Source organism: Zerene cesonia, chromosome 18 (genome assembly GCF_012273895.1).
Source record: "Zerene cesonia ecotype Mississippi chromosome 18, Zerene_cesonia_1.1, whole genome shotgun sequence".
NCBI lineage: Eukaryota > Metazoa > Arthropoda > Insecta > Lepidoptera > Pieridae > Zerene > Zerene cesonia.
This window is the reverse complement of record NC_052119.1, coordinates 2,757,064-2,776,004: the sequence shown is the minus strand read 5'-3', so window position 1 is coordinate 2,776,004 and position 18,941 is coordinate 2,757,064. Positions and strand designations below refer to the sequence as shown.

Sequence of the window (18,941 nt, the reverse complement as noted above, 5' to 3'; positions counted from 1 at the left end):
AATATCGTTTTTCGTATGTAAACGATAAATAAACTTAATACCTACATATTTCTAGTGTTGATTTGCGGTGGATTCAATATTGATTATGTATTGTTGAATCCCCACAAACTATAATAACTAATATAATACTGTAATATTCATAAACACAAGTGACTATATATTTAGGTTCATTAGGATAGTTATATACGTGCCTTATAATCTTGTTGAGCGAGTGAATCCTATATTTAAATTGTTCTTAGTTTTTATAAGACTTTAAACTTTACTGTATATTATAAATAATAATAAATTATCGAAGTATAGACTATATCGTTTAATTTTATCTGTGCCTTATTGGTTTCAAGTATGGAGGGTAGAGGTGAGGAGAATCATTTGATGAAAAAGTATCCGTCGTAATGCATTAAAAAAAGGAACTTAAAAAAAACAATTAACGTAATAGTTACAGCTCAGGAAATAAAATCACTCTGGCTATACATTTTCTCAGAATAACTCACTAAGGTTATATTTACTACATTATTTTGTACTACTCGAGTATGTTACATTTTCAATAAATAACTACTTATGTCGATAAATAAATAAATTATTATTATTACTTCAATTCGTTTACAATTGCTACATTCATACTATTCCCTGTGTCAACACCGGCGCCGAATGGTGAAAGGTTTTTGAACTGTTATGTACAGACAAACACTTTTTTAAATTTTCTACCATATGAGATGACTCTCCTTACCTCTACCCTCAATGGTTCTAAGCAGGGAAGTGGTTCCGATATGTCATAACTGACACTGACACATTTTTGAAATAACTACTTTATATTAATACTGAATTTTTGGTAGTAGTAGCTATGTAATATTGGTGTGGCTGTGGTTTATGAAAAAGAAATCATAGTCGTCGTCATATAATATACCAACTGATCATAAATGTTTTCCTATGTCAACCACACACAAATAAAATAAACTAAAAAATTACAAAATAACCTTATTTCCAATCGAGTCTATAATTTTTCCTATATAAAACATTTCCAATATTTTCTACATTTTCTCATTTTAAACTAAATGTTTATATAATAATTAATATTTATAGACCTCACCCAGTCAAAACGATTCTGGGCAATTCTGGTCTCTCTTTTAGTTTTTCTTGATATTGTTAATTTAATGGTAAATTGTATAATTTGCTTTTTTTATTGTAATAAAAAAGTATGTTGATATAGATAGACTTATGGATAGTTGTTTCAGATAAACTTATGTATGATAAATACATATAATAACTACATGACTATGATTTTTTTTAATTCACTTTATAATTATGAAGTCAATGCTACAGCGCCATAACAACGGGAAATTCCGAAAGGGAAATATAGAAAATCAAGCAAGCAAGCAAGCAAGTGTTAGAAGATTATATGAGTGAGTTTAGATTTAGACAATATTTTATAACAAATATTATTATATATCGTATCAATAAAATAATGTTATCAAATATTATGTTTTTATTTTACCCTATTCGGTTAATTTAATGAGCGACGATGCGAACAACAAACTTGCGAAAACCATCATTAATCTTCATAATGAAGCGAACAAAGTAGCGGGCAACAGCAAAATAGAAAAAAATGAATTTTCTTAGCTAAAATTTTATCTACCTCATGTGAAGAAATTCTATAAAAAATTGCGACAGCCCTATTAGCCGTTAATGTAGTTCTATTGAAAAATCCGTTCTTGGAGGATGTCAACAACCTAATAACTACCTCCCTGCCAAATTTCAAGACAAGTAGTACAAAAAAAGTCGTACAAACTTGCAACAACCCTGAAATGCCCTTGATACAGCCCTATTTCGAAATTCGTTCTTAAGGAATGTCAACTATTAACTTCATCTTTGCAAAATTTCAAGTTTGTAACACAAAAATTAAGGACTTTTATACATAGTGTCGATAGCCCTAGCTACCTTTAACGCAGCCCTATTGCAAAATCTATCTAATATACAAACTAATTTCCTACCAAATTTCACCTTTATACGTTCAGCCGTTTTTGAGATTTCGTGATGACTGAGTGAGTCAATTATTATACTATTTGGAGTGATTGATCTTTCGCTTTTAGTTATTTATTCATTTATTTTTAGAAGCCAGTTATAGAATGTAATCCAAAACATTTACATTAACTGACGTAGATGATCAAAATTAAAATTATATCGCAATTATGCTGTACTCGACATTTCGGTTGAAATAATAATCATAAAATAGATAAAGTGAATACTGTATATTTTTTATTATGTAATAGCGGACAAACGACAGAGTGGTTTGCCTGATGGAAAACGATCACCACTACCTAATGTCATAAGAGGCAGGTTAGGGATAAGAAAAGAGTTGACGATGGGAATAAAGGAATTGCCTAGGAAGGGAAAGGAAAAGGGTACGGACCTCCGGCTCCCCAACTCACTGATCGAAACATAGTAGGCAGTAGCATCTTCTGTAGGAGTGTAGTACCTTGAACCTTCCCCGGTGCGAGCCGTCCCATTTCGTAACGAAGCGTGCTCGAATCGTGGGATTGATTGATGACATTTGTGCGAGTTTGGTATTGGCACAGATAATCATAAATATGCGTGGTCTCAGGTCACACGGCACACTAAGATCTCTAAAATGTAACTTTTCAATGGACTTTATGGGCTAAATTTACAATAAGTTTTCTTAATGCAAGCCGTAAGAGTGGCCGGATAGATCGTCGCAACGCTGTGTTCGGGTGAAGACATGTATGTATGGATGGATACCATTTTACCATACCAGATGGATGCCATTATGGACAATATTAAAATGGGAGCACACAAGAATCACCAACTTTCAAATGAAGAAGAATAATCAAAATCAGTTCACTCTGTCGTCGAATGTGGACAGGAACATTGTATATACACGATGATTTCAGGCGCGAAACGACGCGTATCTTCGCACGGTATTATAGCTCCATGATAGAAATTATGAAAATTAATTATAAATTAAAGATTCTAATCCTTGTAAACTATTAACAATTAGATCATTTTGTGAAGTCTAAATTGTGCTGCATTCATCATCATCAGCCCTTACATGTTCCCACTGCTGGGACACAGGCCTCCTATGAGGGTTTTTATGTTTGCAAAAGATTTTTCATAATCACCATGGCTAAGCGTTCAGTAAATGAAAATAAAAAAACAATTTGGTGTCAATTCAGGTGTTATTTATTGACATTTTTATAAACACTAGCAGCTATTTAAGAGTTGGAGTTAGGTCCTCGCCGGCGGCCGAATGTCTGCACAACATTGACGAATCTGAAACAAAAAGTTCAATGTAGTTAGGTAATGTAATTTGTACTGAAGTTTTTGCTTGGGCTTGAAGCAGATTAGGTTAGGCGTTATACTTAAAATCATAATCATTTTGAGGACTATGTTTATCATCATATCAAAGATTACTAAATAAATAAGACAGTCAATAGATTGCTATATCCAATCTTTTGTATTTAGTAGGAAATTGTTGTCATTTGAACCTATTTTAGATTTTGTCGGTAAGTGCGCTTTATTGTAGAAAAGAATAATATTTATCCAAGATGCTTTAAAATTTCAAGTTTGAAATTTATTATAGATAGTATACAATACTAAACAACAATGATAAAATTTAATAATTAATTACCGTCTGTTGTATTGAATCCTACGCTTTGCACGGCCAGTCTTCTTCTTTTTCTTTTGCTGCTTTTCAACTTTGGGTGTCTGTCCCTTTACCTTACCTGGAATGAAAAAAATAAGAAATTTTTTGTTAAGGCAAATATGGCAAGATTACAAAAAAAGACTGGAGTATTTTGTTACAAACTAGCGGTTTGCCCCAGGTTTCTCGTAGTACATATATAGCCTATGTCTATCAGTGAAGTTGCAGCTTACTAATGTTGAAAGAATTTTGAAAATCGGAACAGTAGTTTTAGAGTTTACAAACAAACAAAATACAAATCCTTTCTCTTTATAATATTAGTGTAGATTTTAAAACTGTAGTCATAAATATAATATAGTACCAATTTCATGTTTAATTTTTTGATGAACTTTGTGATGCCATTACTATGAATTAAATGTATATGTTAATGAATTTATTGAATGACAGATAAGGATATACATTATTATTCACATCCATGTGATCATATGCCTATAATAAGGATATATTTCAGTGTATACACACAAATCAATGTACTTAAAAAAAGAACATGGAGGATTTATCAGAGTTTTAGCATTCAAAACTTCAAGGCTTTCTCTATCATTTTGAAAAAAGGGTTAGCACAAGTTTTTGGGTTTCTATTTATTATCAATTTGCTATTATAAAGAAAGACTGCCTAAAGTAGGAAATATACAGCCACAACATTATGTTTACAGTATGATACTTAAATGTCATAAACATATCATAACTTTATTATAATGGCAATTAACATTTTGTGCAATTTATCACATTTATTCACTTATCTTTTATTAGATAAACAATGCACTTGAAATAACCACTTCGGAAATATCTATACCAAAATATAATTTGAATAATAGATATTATTGTGAATAGATCTGGTTTTTGTCACAAATCTCTATTTGTACTCAGTTGCAGCTCTTGTTACCTTGTCCTTCTTGTTTGGTTAAATTTCTTATTCTATATAGTAGACAATTGGTAACTAATTGTAGAAATAGTAAAGATAGAAACTTACCAGCACGAGCCAAGGATCCGTGCACTTTACCACCAAGAAGTGGGATTGTAAGATCTAAGTCAGCGGATGACAGCTCAGATACGAGAACACTGTCCTCCAATGGGGCACCGCATACTGATAAGGTGAGCTCTTCAGCACCTACATCAGCAAGACTGCGGATGCGCTCCTAAAAAAAATAAACAATTTCATGCCTTCCTGGTAGATAAAATTTAATAAATGGTTGAGAAAAATTTCCACTTTGTTAAATGAATATATCATGTATCAAATGGACACTTTCAATTCGTTCTCCTTCTACCTAACGGTAGACTTTTAAGCTTGCTGGCTACAGAATAAATAAAGAAGTACAACACATAAATCATTACAGAATTAATTCAATGAAACATTAAAAAAAACTTGTTGACAATTTTAACAATAAGGTTATGTATCATATTATGTGTTTGTTGCTTTTATTACCTTGATCTGGGCAATGGATTCCTCTCCATTGACATCAAGGACATGTGTTGATTGACCTCTAATATGCAATTGCATCTTGGAGTTTCTGGAAAAAAGTAACACTTCATTACGGCGTGGTCACCACGACACTTAATTTTATTATACAAAGTCCAATATGTAGAAAAAATAGCGATAAATACATGACACAGGTAAGTAATATATTAAACTTATTATTATACTTATATTTATACAAAATATAACGACTTCAGAATTTTTAATAATGAGAATATTTTACGCACTAACCTATCAGCCAAGTCTGACAAATAAAAGAAACAAAAATGGCTGCTCGGAAACGGATTAATAAACATATCGGATACTCGTACGTAAAATTTATGTGATGAAATGTCAAACTTTATATATTTTATCTTGATTATAAAACTCCATAATATAAATAAATAACTAAATACCTAAATATTTATTGTTATTAATAAAATAGAACACCATTTGTAGTAAATTATCTTATTATCAAATAAGTAGGTATAATCTTTTGTATGTATTAACCTGAACGCAAATTTGGTGCTGGTGTTGGTAGCAATGCGTTGACACCCATGAGCTCGTGATTGGTTATCTCAAAAAGCGGTAGAAATAGACAGATCATACAGATGTATTCATGATGTTATATTGACGATGTGAGTTCCACATTTACAGATGAGTTTTGGTGTTTAAAAATTGTTTCAAGACAATGAAATACAAAAGCGCTTAGATAAATTATACTCCTTGATCATGCTATCGAAGCTTATTCGTCAACTTTTATTTATCCTGCTACACTTGGTTGTGAAAATACTTGTTGCTGTTCACAATGTTTATAACCGGCTATGTGTTAAAATTAAGAATATACCAAAGCATAGATCGATGAAGTCAGAAGTTGTGACTGTACTAAAGCACGTGCCTTTAATTACCAAGAAGCTGAAGCATTTGGTTGTGGTAGCTGACACAGAGCACCACCGTATCGCAGACCTAGCGAGGATTGTCATTTGGAGTCTTGCATTTGGAATCCCTTACATCAGCTTTCATGATATTACCGGTAACTGTTTACTTTAATATTTATGTTTCGCTAGGCAGACTTATGTGATGCAATATATTGAAAAGTTGAATTCTAAATGGCATTTTGTTTTTTCAGGGGACTTACAAAATAATGAAGAAGCGTTTTTTTATGAGGTCGAACGGAGAAAGAAAGGAATACCTGGCTGTATAAAATGGGCAAATAAGCCTAATCTTAATGGCTATACAAATGGTGTGCGGGCAAATACAATTTCTGTAAATATTATATCTTATAGTGATGGTAGGCCAAAATTAGCTCAATGTATAAAGATTATATCTCAAAACAGAGAATTATTTGAGAGTAGCAAGGAATTTACCTCTGAAGAGTTGGACAGGATACTTCAAATTATGTATCCATCAATTCCTGATCCAGATCTAGTGTTATATTCTGGTCCTGTATGTTGTACACACGGGCTTCTGCCTTGGCATATAAGATTGGCAGAATTTATAGAAATATCAATTAACCATAAAATAAATGTGAATAATTATTTAGGTGCTTTATATAAGTATAATAAATGTGATCTTAGGTTTGGTAAATAAAAAATAATAGAGTAGCTGGCCTACAAATAGTTGCATATTATTTATTGTAATGTTTATTGCTGGAGATTACATATTCACATTATGCATGTAGTCCACCTGATGTGTATAGAGAAAATATGTATTGTCTATTACATGACTAAGAATAACAATTGTATGAAATGTTTCTGTAAATACCTTTGAAAAAAATTATATTCTAAAATGAAAATAAACATTTATTTATTTACATCTATTACCTGATATTTCTAGTCAATTACACTGTGAAAGTATTTAGAAATTATATTTATTATACTTCACTTCCAAGTTTGGTTGCCTATATTCGAAGGCTTTTTTCTCATGTTATTATTATCTCTGCTTTAGCTCCTTTCAATTAGAACTCATTTTAAGTGAGTTTTTTCTACTTAAAAATGACTGCTGATCATTAAATTATAAAACTTCTATTCTTCGTCCTATTTCTAGTAATATTTTAACAGAATTTCATATATCACAAATAAGGAGTTTCTAAGAATAAACTTTCACTGATGTTATTTGAGCATAACTCTAATTCTATGATTGTTTTACACCAACAGAAGTTTTGATTTAAGAAGGAATAGGATTACAGTATCAATAATATAAATTTTAAAGTTATAGAGAGGTTTTGGAGGTAGATCATTTATTAAAACACTATATATTATGAATGTTTTTTTTTAATATAATGCAATGCATGTAAAGCAAATAATATACACAAATACTGAATATATTTACAGTTGTAGAAGCAAACTACATCTCCGCAAACCTACCTGCAAAAGAAAATATAAATTCATTACTATATTATCACAGAAGTGAACCTATCTTTAATTTATTATAAGCTTTACATTAGATTTGCTAATTAAACATTGGCAAATTTCCTAAGTTTTCTTAACCTAACCAAAACTATTCAAAAATTTCTGATATATTGGCATCAGTTTGAACAAATCAAACTATTTCAACTTAATACAATTACCAAAAAACTGATATGACTCATGTGCACTAAGAAAAACAAATACCACCTTTTGTTCATATAACCTGATGTTCATCTGCGGTGTCTGGAATGGCTGCCACTTCGTGATCGCCTTCGGTGGTCGTCCCTACGCTCATACCTATCGTATTTATCGTAGGACCTGTCCCTATCGCGTTTGGAGTTGTCCCTATCGTAAGACCGCTTGTCTCGCCTCCGAGATCTATCTTCAGACCTGTCCCGGGAACGCCGCTTCCCAGAACGAGATTCGTAACTAATGGACCTCGATCGCTTCGAACGTTTCTTCGGCCTGTCATCCCCGGAATCCCTTCGTCTATGCTTGTCCTCTCGTTTGGACCTGTGACTATCGTGTCCCTCCCTTTTCGACTTTCTATCGGATTTGGAATAATCACTCTCATAATCGTCCCTTTTTGATTTCTTATCTGACTTAGAATAATCACTTTCATAATCGTCTCTTTTTGATTTCTTGTCTGATTTCGAATAATCGTCGTGTTTTGCCTTCGAGTAGCTCCTTTCGCTTTTGTATGTCTTTGACTTTTTGCTCTTTTTGGATTTTTTGTGCGAGTCGCTCGAACTGGAACTTTTACGTTTACGCTTTTTAGCTCGAGTTTCGACTTTGACTTCAGGTTCACTTTCAGATGAGGAACTACTCGAGCTGGACGATGAATCTTCAGAATCACTAGTGGTGGAATTTTCTTTATTATTATTTTTACTATTCTTCTGTGGGCTGGGAGTGTTTTCAGACTTGCTAACCTTTCGTTCTTTGTGTTTATCTTCATGTATTGTTTCTAATTTACGGGCACTATCTACTTTATCAGCTGATTTGTGATTGGGTCTTTTGTCTTTCGACAATCGCCGTTCCGGTTTCTTCTCTGGAGTGGCACTTTCTATTGGCGGAGGAGTAGCGGACGATCCTAAAACAGTAATTTTTAATTATTATATTCAGTAATTTCAACTTTGATGAAATGTTTGAATGAGTCAATGTCGAAAGTCTGTCTGTATTGTATATAGTGATTTTTGTAATCGTTATATGTAGGATTGCGATAATAAATTAAAAAGGTCATTATTATTTACATAATTAGTGAACATGCATTTTATCTAGTTCCGTTTCATTTGTAAAAATATTTTTATAATACATTGATAAACAACAAATTAAGTTTCATGTTCAAGAAATAACAAACTTTCATACAGGTTACAATTAGAAGTTTCCATCTTTAGTCTGTTGAATTATTTTGTTGACGATGAATATATTTTTATGCATTGAACAGCGCATTAATATTCATTTGAATTATATTATACTATTTTATAATGAATGCTGAATGCTCATTAACACGAATTTTTTCCACTAACCCGGAACATTCGTCCCGAACTTGCATAGACAAAAAATTATATTCACAAGTTGAAGAAGAGGAATAATAATATAAAATTATATAATTTAAATTACACCAAGAAGTGTACAAATTAATTTTTAGTAAATTTTTATTAATAAAAAACACATGCTTGTAGCAAATTCAAAGTCTACAATTTATCGAAGATAGTGCTGATAGTTTATAGGTTTGAGATAACATTGTAAAAAATTTTTAAATAAAATGATCACTTTTTATTAGAGATCGTTTAAAAACCGAGCTACGATGTCACAGTTTTATTCGGTACATCGTTTATGTACATGTATTATGAAGCATAATATGAATGACTAAAAATATTTTAATGCTTACAACGAAAACCTAGTTTAAAATATGGGCGGTCAAAAGATTAGGATAATATATAATAGACATAGAAAGTGTATTAAACAAAGATCTTATATATGTAGTAGAATCTTCTATATGTAAATATAGATAAACGGTATTTTTTTTTATAAAAAGATAACCATATCCACGTGTGCACGTGCCCCTCTATCTGTGAGTTTAAGGATATTATAAAGCTGGGTGTCCATTCGCGTTCGCGAACCTCTTACGTTCCGAGCTCCCGCAACCGCTCTGACGGAGGCGGTACGCGTATCTCCATAGTCCAGAATAGACACAGCTCCCCTTTGTATTCACCCAATTTACCGCCACGCTGAGTTCGCAAACGTATCCACTATGCGAAGCTGTTGCAAGAGGCCTGCAAACACAGTAGATACTCCGGGTTAACTTACTCGTCCGCTTGAGCCGCTCGGGCGTGCCCGCGGGCGACGGCGCGTCGGCGTGCTCGCGCAGCTCGGCGCGCCGCACCTCCGCCTCGATCTCGCGCGACGTCCGCTCGAACTCCGCCCGCTTGCGCCGTATGATCTCCTACATCACGTTACCAGGGTTAGGTCAATCACATGCGACCGAATATAAGCGCAATGTATGAATTCTTGATCTGCTCGGATGAAAATAGCAAGTTTTCGTATTCGCGTGAATGCGGATGCTGGGCATTACACCCGCCGGCTTGAATACGCTCGACATTAATTTACTACTAGTAAAGTAACGAGGTTGATGATAAACAATCAATTATGAGTTTTCGTGTACAGAATACGCCTTAACGAAGAGCCCCCTTTTGGATTACATACATTCAGGGTGCTACCACATTATTTAGTGTGGTGCCCTTACACTAAAACGTTGCATACCAACTATCGTAACTAATATAAAGGCAAAAACAAAGTTTGTTTGACGAGCGAATTTCAGGAATTACTGAACCGATTCCAAAAATTCTCTCACCCTTGGAAACCGACGATAAACATACGGGAGACTAGTAGTAAATATACAATAAGAATAATTAAGTGATTATTTAAGTAAAGTTAATGATGATGATTAAGTAATAACTAACGGTCATATTATTTACGTATTTCATATTCTTGTTGACACAGCTTGATAGTCGATCAATTTTTTAGAAGTACCTTCTCTTAAATTATATAGGAATGATTAAAACAACAGCAAAATACAATGCCTCTACGTTAACAAAGAGCAAGGCTATTTGACTTAATTCAAGGCACATGTTTTTTTAACAATTGTTACGTCAATCTACAGAGCTACACATAATATAATAAACAACAAAGTTCAATGCATACGATCAGGTTGATTTGAAATAGCGGAATAATTGAGTTTTTATTTATCAATTATTTAAATTTTACTTGTGTTGGTTTAAATTGAATATGACGTTTCCATTCGATTACTGCGATGAATAATACCTTTTTGGTTGAAATTTGTATGGTATATCAGGTGGCATACCTGAAGGGAAAATAATCTTAATACAAGATAGATAGAAAGACAGAATATAGATAGGCAATTATACTCAAAGAAAACAATCCATCAATTTATAAAATAACGAAAACTTCATTTAAGAAGTTCCAAAAACTCAAAACTTGGCCTTCGGAATGGACTAGAATCCGACTAGAATCTGTAAATGTACCCTGTACTTTTATTGTATCGATCTTTAGAGTAAATTATAAGGGTGAAACTCTCGGTAAATTTAAACCTGTATTTTTCCACTTTCATTTTGGATTTTGAAATTTTGTTTCGGATCGGTGATTACACTAATATAATAATATTATAATAATATTCGTCATCTATATATCCTAAAAATTCTGTTCCAATATACTTCACGTACAACAACGTTACAGACGTACTTGGTTATGTCTGTAACCTTTTTATATAAAATAGCTGTTATAACTCGTTTAATCAAAACCTCATATTCTTGGAACGCAATTTTATTATCTTCTCCTGTATGTTTGTATTCAACCGATTTCTAAGATTTCACCAGATAATATTAAAATTTTGCACACTTATCAATAATTAATCATTGACTATTATATTATTTTTATGAGTTTATCTTGCTATACTGATAAAGGGCGTTTAGCTTAAATAATTTCTTTACTTATATTCGGTATTAGAGCAAATCAGACAATTCAGTCGAAGCTATCATTAAGTTTTTTTTTTCTGAAACCATATTTATTTACATTCTACTGTTCTATCTGTGCTATAAAATGTCCATAAAATAGAAAATTCTAGTAAGTGACATAACATCACCTGCAACTGTTGATCGGACAAGTCCTTAACGTCCTCTTCGTTGTCGGTATCGTCGCTGCTGCTCTCGTACGCGCCGAGCCCTGCACACAACGCCTCAGATAACTAGCGATCGATTGGCACACGCGCCCAATTGGTGCTATGGAAAATGTTAACATTTCACTGGGATGCTGATGTTGATAATACTTAAAATGTAGGATCAATCAGGGTTATTGCGAACAAGGGTTTTGAATTGGAAAAAGATCCTAATAAGTTTTTTCTGTAATTGAAAAACGTTAAAAAAAACCTAATAGTGAAATAAATTTTCATAAATATTTTATAGAAAGAAAATAATGTGAAGATTTTTAAGATAGTTAAAATGTTTATTGAGATTTATTTCCAATTACCCTGATTGACTATATAATTCCAGTGTTGGTCTGTTGACATTTTCCAGTAGCACCATTGGAACAGAAATTGGTATATAGGACGCCAAAAACAGTTTTGGTGTACGATATTGCCGCATATTATAAACCCATATATAAGTGCAGCACGGATATGTACGTCATTTAGAATTTAAAACATTATCAAAACTGATCGTTTTTTTTCGTAAAATTAACAATGCGCTATCTAGTGTTAAGATATTGCCACAGGAAGAGCAAATTTTATTGGCAGTTAATTTAATTTATAGTTACGGCTGAAACAAGATTTTTTCCGTAACATCAACAAACTTCGATCAATGCATAATTTACACCGAATATCCCCTTAATTACAAGTAAATCTATTTTAATATTACACAACGCGAAATCAAGGTCTCGAAATGTAAATATTTCATCATAACATAAGATTTATTATCGAATATCGAACCCAAGAAATAGCATACACTTACGTTATCTAACATCTATAATAAATACTTTTTTTCTTACCAATTTCATTCCACAAGTCGTATTAAAATCACTTGCAGTTACATAACAAATTGCCAATACGGTCAATAATTAAACATCAATACAGCAATGCTGAAATAGAATGCTCTCGTAACATACATGGTGGTTTCCCGCCGTAATGTTCGACAAAGCACCATGTATGTTAGAAGCAAATATCTGGCAAACGTACAAACAACACGAGGGTAGTTCGAAATCGGACGCAAAGTTTGCGAGATATTCGCAATAGGAAGTCTGCAGGAGGAGCACTCACCAAGGCCAGTTGCAATAGCGGTGAATGCCTTAGATTGAGATGCTTTCATAGCGTTGAGGCGCGACGCTTTTACCATATAAATAAAACCAATATTAATCACACAATACATGTATTCATTCAACGGGCAACATCTGAAATAAGACTTTATTAGCGATGAAATTAATTCACAATAGTTCACACAATTTTCTTCCTGTACACTTCGAAATGTAATCATAGATGTAAGTGTCACAAATGCAATGATAGTCAGTACACGATTTCACGTTGGATAGAGCAATGTCTTGATATAGAGTCTGGCCATTGGGCATAAGCCTATATGAGTGGAAATACCTTGTGCGGAGGTATACCGGGCCAATTCTTCCTGGCTCACCGTTTGGATCTCTTGGTCCGTCACTTCGAGCAGGATTTCTGTTAGCGAACGACGGACTGCTAACATCTGGGAACAATATTCATTTATATATTTCATTATGGACTGTAGTTCTGCTGACCAAAGGTATTAAAAAAATCAGCTTAATGTTTATATTTTGTTAACTATTGCTTAATTCGGTGCACTTAATCCCATAGCAAATGGAATTCAACTTATATTTATTTGATGAATATTTCTTGCCTCATTGTCATATCCCACTAATATTATAAATGCGAAAGTTTGTAAGGATGTGTTTGTTGCTCTTTCACGCAAAAACTACTGAACGGATTTTGTTGAAATTCAGTATACAGACTGGGTATGAACTGACTTGGGTGATAGGATACATTTTTTATACCGATGAAAAGCTCCCTTGTTATAATATAGGAGCCTTGATATACGGGCGGAGCCGGGACGAGCGTCTAGTTTTATAAATGTAATTAAAATGTAACTGCTTAATAAATGTGTAATAGATCGAATAGGTCAACAATAACAATATCATACTTATATTAGTTAGCAAAAGGATAGGTACTTATTATAAAAAAACAAGATCCATCAATTTCCTCTACATTAATTATTAACCTTCAGATGCCAAAAATTTCATATTGTATGGAAAAATTAAAAAGTTACATCATGTAAAACATCTGAATCGCCTCAATTTGTCTTACATTACAATTTGTCACTAACGGTATGTTAAAAAAATACATATTTAAACTAGAGCATTGAGCAAGCAGTTAAGGATGACAGTTTAATACCAATATTTAGTCAGTTTGCTAGTCAAGGTTTAAAAAATCAATAATACCAGAATCACGTGTCTGTCGCAGGAGCAATGTAAACACGCGTTATCAGTACAATGCAACAGTATTCTTTTATAATTACCAACTCATATTTTAAATTATGTATTTTCAATAATGCGATGAATTTGTCTGTAGTCTGTAACGTATGATACTTCCATTATGGATTCAGACAGATTTTTCAAAAACCAATTAACATATTAAATATTATCATAGGAAGGCATATGCCTGTTTATACAGCTTTTCGTAGCGTAATACCGCCTCGCACTTTCCGCACCTTTTATACTGGTAGCAGTGACGCATATAATACTTGAAAATATTTAAGTAATATTTTGAGTGTATAAATTAATTCTAGTTTTAGCAAAGGCGCATTTAGTGAACACTCGCTTTTAAATGTGGCAATGTAAATAATACGGATTTATCTCTATCAAAAATAATTGTAAATCATGAAATTTTTCTTTCTTATAATATTAGTATGTGTGTATATTATTAATTAATTTATTTCTCGTTTATTTAATATTGTATAAATACAAATATATAAATCGTCATCAAATATGGCAATGTATACTCACAACTTCCTGCATAATCTCCTCTTTACTCTTCTTGACTAGCTCTTGCTCCACTGGCTCCTCTTTCACTTCCACCGACTCCACTTCTTGCTTCACAACCGGTTTCGCTGCCTCTTCTTTATCTGATTCTTCTCCTTCTGAGTCCGTCTCCTGTTGAAAAATGTTATTTGTAAATAGTACTTCAAAGAGGTATTGGTGAGCTTTATTTAGGGTTATAAATATATCTAGAACAATAATTCAGACTAGAATGTAACAAAGTTGACAATAGATTCAGGGTCAAAACAGTTTCATGTTTCTTAAGTTTAAAGTCTATTAGAGCAATAACATTGTCAGCAAGAGACTCACTATACTTATTTCCTTAAGAAAAAAATAATTTGAGTAGGACCTACCCTTAGGGGGTACCTTACATACTTAAATTACGTCACACGAATCTTAGGTTGCTTTGACCTCTCCCCCGTCTTTGTCACAAGTTGTCACATTTAAAAAGATCAATTTTGTAAATATTATAATTTCGCATCTTAGCACATATTAATATTATATATTTATGAGCTCACAAAGCTTTTGATCCCCCCCAACCCTTGTCACACAATGTGACATTTTGATAATACGTCATTTATTCTTAATTCATTTTATTTCAAACAACCTGTAGTATAGTTAAAAGATCTCAAATAACATAAAACTATGGTCCATATAAACTTAATGCTATTATAATATTACACATCATGTCTTCAATGTGCATGGGCTATTGATGTGGCCGCATGGACTATATTTATGGATGACCCCCTATCACAATTACTTAGTATCAAATAATCAGCCTATCCTGTATAACTAACCTATGTATGTGTATACAATTAGGAAAAAATGTTTTATCATAGCAACACACAAACCAACAAACACAACAGAACTCACAAATTTGCTCTTGGCTGGCATCACTGGTCCACCACTGGCTTCCGCTTTCATTCTCTCTAGCTCTTCTTGCTCCAGTTTCTTCTTTTCTTCCTCAGCTGCTTTTCGGGCTTTCTTCTCTTCTTCCCTTTCTATAGCCTTTTGTTTTTCTCTTTCCATTTTCTCTAGACCTGTTATATTATAAATTAATTGAAAATTAAAAAAAACAAAAGCAAGAAACTCTAATACTTCTATAATGGTGTGCATATATATCTATACTTTTCTTTTTTATTTGCGCTATTCCCTATACTTATATTTCCTTTTCTACCAAGTTGCCTGGCAGTTTACTGTTTAGTAATAAGGCCGCCTTTTGTATGAAATATTAGTGAGTAATTATTCTGTTTAAAGTTTACTTTTTACGTTTGTGTTTGAAATTATAACTGATATCAATACCTGTTCTTATAACCATAATGAAAACATTTCCAATATTTATTTTATTTATTTATACACTTTATTGTGCTGCCAACAAAATACAAAAACAACTTATACTAAAAAAAAAGGAGTATATACCAATAGTAGTGGAGCCGCAATGAAAAACATTGCAAAACCGTGAAAAATATTCCTCTTGCCTGCAAGACTGCGGGGCACAGCTAGTTTATTTTTAATAAATGTAGTATTAAGTCTAACTGCATAACTTTAAATTTCGCAACATAGAAATCAACACAGTTATAATTATTTATATGTAAGTGGCTGTGAATTAAAGCTTACCTTCTCTTATCCATGCTGGCAGCTGCCTTCTCTTGGCCGCATCAAGTGTAGATGTTGTTGGTGGTATTGGAGGTACTATTGGTTCCACTACTGGTGGTAAAGTTGGTTTATCTCTGAAAATATTGAATTTCATTATTATTATTTTTTTTTCTAAAAGCTTACTTAGGTATCTTAACATATTATTAGAAAAAACTCCAACACAAACTCACAAACTTAAACTCTTTAAAATATTGGAATAGATAAAACAGTTGAAACATGTTGTATACATATATTTTGCATAGGAAACTAAATTATAATTAAAACTTAACCTGTGATTATACATTTTTTTCACATACCTGTGAGACCTACTTCTTGAGGATTTACTATCTCTATTTTTGCTCTTTGATCTTCTATCACTACTTCTACTTCTATTTCTATTCTCGTTACTCTGTTCTGCTTGAGGTGCTGTCCAGTAACCATGTTGAAATGTAGGTGTTGGAACTGTTCCAGTTGTGTAGCTGTAAGTAATTTTGTTTCATTAATTTCTATACACTTAAAGAAAAAATAAATGTGACTGTCTGTAATGTGCAGGTTCAATCTTAAAAGCTACTGTATCAAACTTAAAAAAAAAAATAACTCAAAGTATGAAGTTTTCAAAATGCAAAATGAAATCAAATTTATACAGGGGACTCCACAAATAAACACATACACATGCATTTATAAATAAGCCAGGAAATGTTGCCTTGCCAGGATATTATTATCACAGGAGGTAAACAAAATATTTTATGACCTTTTCTTCAAATTACATAAATATCAGTCAAGCTACTTTTCAAGATATTTCTTGCAACTAGATCTTCTTCTTTCTTCTTCTGAATTTTATACTTAATAATAATATAAATATATAGAATATTTTGCTTATTATGGAACAAATCTGTATCTTCAAAATAAATATTGATAAATCTTTTCTAAAGTGTTTTAAAGAACTTAATCCTCACAAGATATTATTAATGATATATTTACCCAGGCATTGAAGCAGAGGAGTCAGGAACCGGGTATCCATCCATTATTGGAGCCATTGGCATAGATGGGTCTGTAGCAATTTTTGGATCCACTGGACCAGACCCTGGCCATCCCCAGCCTGCATATACATTAAATATTTAATATAATGATCTAATGCATTTTAATATAAATTTTTGTTTTTCTAATATACATTAAATTTTGATAGCCATTATATTCAAACATTTACAATTTTACCTACTAAGCAATACAATGCAACAAGAAAAGACGAAAAGTTTTAACATAAAAAAAGCCACTTCTTCAATATAACCTATGACATGAATTTTAATAACATTATCTAAAGAATGATTGTACAAATTAAGAACGATATTGTTTGTTTGTAGGTTTATTCGACTAACATTTTTAAGCAAGATACATATGCCGAGATGAACCTTGTGAATTTATTTATTTATTGTTTTCTATTAACACCAACTCTTCTTAATAAACTAGCTTGAATATATTTGTACTAAGAATATAATACCATCTACCAGGTAATTTATAGCAATGAAGTCTTGATATATTTTTTTACTTAAAGCAATAAGAAAATTTCAAGGAGTTAGGATAACGTAATATACATGGTCAATGTTACTAACATCTACCCACATGTTACATACAGTTGTTTGTTTAAATTTTAACTTGAAGCAGTATAAACTACATAATGTTGAACTGCATACACATATATCTTGTATTATTCTGAACAATCCAAAAATATTTGTTAAACTATTAATATGGATACAGATAAGTTTCAATTTAGTATGAACAAAGTTATACAAATATTTATATTGTAGTTATGTTAATTTAATCAAACATATGCGAAAAAACACCAAGCAGTTGAAAGTTTTTGGAACAAGTATATTTAAAATATACAATATTTAATTCATTACCCCATTGATTCCAAGAATTTCCACTCCAAGAATTGGTAGCTGCATTCCATTCAGCACCAGGTGGCATGGAAACATCAGTTGGGTTTTCCACCTCCATAGGTGCTTCACCACCTTCGGTTTCGGCTTTTGCTTGAGGCGCTCCAACGATTGCCGCAGCTTCTTTCATGGCAATCCATTGTTGAGCTAATGCTGCCCAGTCAACTTGGCTTGCATCTACATTTTGATAGGCAGTTGGGTTAAGTGCCCATTGTGTAGGATACCCTGCATTAGTAGCGGCATCCTTCCCCGAAAACATGGTTGTAGTAAATTATTTATACACAATATTTTAGTAACTTCAAATTAGTTATAGTCGGAGTAAATCTTTATAACATTGGCTCGTGATATTAAACTTTTCCATTTGGTAATTACAGAAAAAATAAAGCTTTCATTCGCACGCAAAATTAGCACAATTTTTTTCATAGACACACAATTTTTTTAAACAGTGTAGTATTCACAGAGTACATATATTTTCTACGCATAGACTAAATAAATCATCTCGATTAAGCATTAAAAAATGCAATAAGTAAACGTAAAACGAAATTTCATTTTCAATTCTAAAGAATCACTATTATTTATCGATTGTGGCCATTAATATAGTTATGTTAAAAGATTCTTTAATATTATGTATTAGATGAATAACACATAAATACATCTTGCCAATC

General features: G+C 32.3%; 3 protein-coding genes across 3 annotated transcripts; 1 reads left to right on the top strand and 2 right to left on the bottom strand.

Moving 5' to 3' along the window:
* Positions 1-3,172: 3,172 nt before the first annotated feature.
* LOC119833925 lies at positions 3,173-5,500 on the bottom strand. The gene is made up of 5 exons (XM_038358158.1): positions 5,421-5,500; positions 5,139-5,223; positions 4,686-4,851; positions 3,644-3,737; positions 3,173-3,285 (listed from the first exon to the last, which is right to left on the bottom strand). The coding sequence occupies exons 1-5, from the start codon at positions 5,483-5,485 to the stop codon at positions 3,228-3,230; spliced, it is 468 nt and encodes a 155-aa protein (XP_038214086.1). The 5' UTR covers positions 5,486-5,500; the 3' UTR covers positions 3,173-3,227.
* A 204-nt stretch (positions 5,501-5,704) lies between these two features.
* Positions 5,705-6,963, top strand: LOC119834016 (dehydrodolichyl diphosphate synthase complex subunit NUS1). The gene is made up of 2 exons (XM_038358292.1): positions 5,705-6,201; positions 6,298-6,963. Exons 1-2 carry the CDS (start codon positions 5,901-5,903, stop codon positions 6,756-6,758), a joined length of 762 nt encoding a protein of 253 aa, XP_038214220.1. The 5' UTR covers positions 5,705-5,900; the 3' UTR covers positions 6,759-6,963.
* Positions 6,964-7,449: 486 nt separating this feature from the next.
* LOC119833756 (arginine/serine-rich protein PNISR) lies at positions 7,450-18,725 on the bottom strand. Its single transcript, XM_038357928.1, has 12 exons — positions 18,241-18,725; positions 17,321-17,438; positions 16,657-16,818; positions 16,322-16,434; positions 15,578-15,744; positions 14,672-14,818; positions 13,233-13,338; positions 12,906-12,971; positions 11,739-11,818; positions 9,887-10,022; positions 7,784-8,666; positions 7,450-7,534 (listed from the first exon to the last, which is right to left on the bottom strand). Exons 1-11 carry the CDS (start codon positions 18,533-18,535, stop codon positions 7,807-7,809), a joined length of 2,250 nt encoding a protein of 749 aa, XP_038213856.1. The 5' UTR covers positions 18,536-18,725; the 3' UTR covers positions 7,450-7,534; positions 7,784-7,806.
* Positions 18,726-18,941: the final 216 nt, after the last annotated feature.

Bases quoted from the DNA above. Each gene is read 5' to 3' on its own strand.
- LOC119833925 (XM_038358158.1), bottom strand. From the start codon at position 5,485: ATGTTTATTAATCCGTTTCCGAGCAGCCATTTTTGTTTCTTTTATTTG. The intron at 4,852-5,138 runs GTAATAAAAGCA...TATTTTTTTTAG, and splicing joins AATCCATTGCCCAGATCAAG to GAGCGCATCCGCAGTCTTGC. The intron at 3,738-4,685 runs GTAAGTTTCTAT...TTTTCATTCCAG, and splicing joins CGGATCCTTGGCTCGTGCTG to GTAAGGTAAAGGGACAGACA.
- LOC119834016 (XM_038358292.1), top strand. From the start codon at position 5,901: ATGCTATCGAAGCTTATTCGTCAACTTTTATTTATCCTGCTACACTTG. The intron at 6,202-6,297 runs GTAACTGTTTAC...TTGTTTTTTCAG, and splicing joins CAGCTTTCATGATATTACCG to GGGACTTACAAAATAATGAA.
- LOC119833756 (XM_038357928.1), bottom strand. From the start codon at position 18,535: ATGTTTTCGGGGAAGGATGCCGCTACTAATGCAGGGTATCCTACACAA. The intron at 17,439-18,240 runs GTAATGAATTAA...ATGTATATGCAG, and splicing joins AAATTCTTGGAATCAATGGG to GCTGGGGATGGCCAGGGTCT. The intron at 8,667-9,886 runs GTAAGTTAACCC...TTACTGTTTTAG, and splicing joins CGAGCGGCTCAAGCGGACGA to GATCGTCCGCTACTCCTCCG.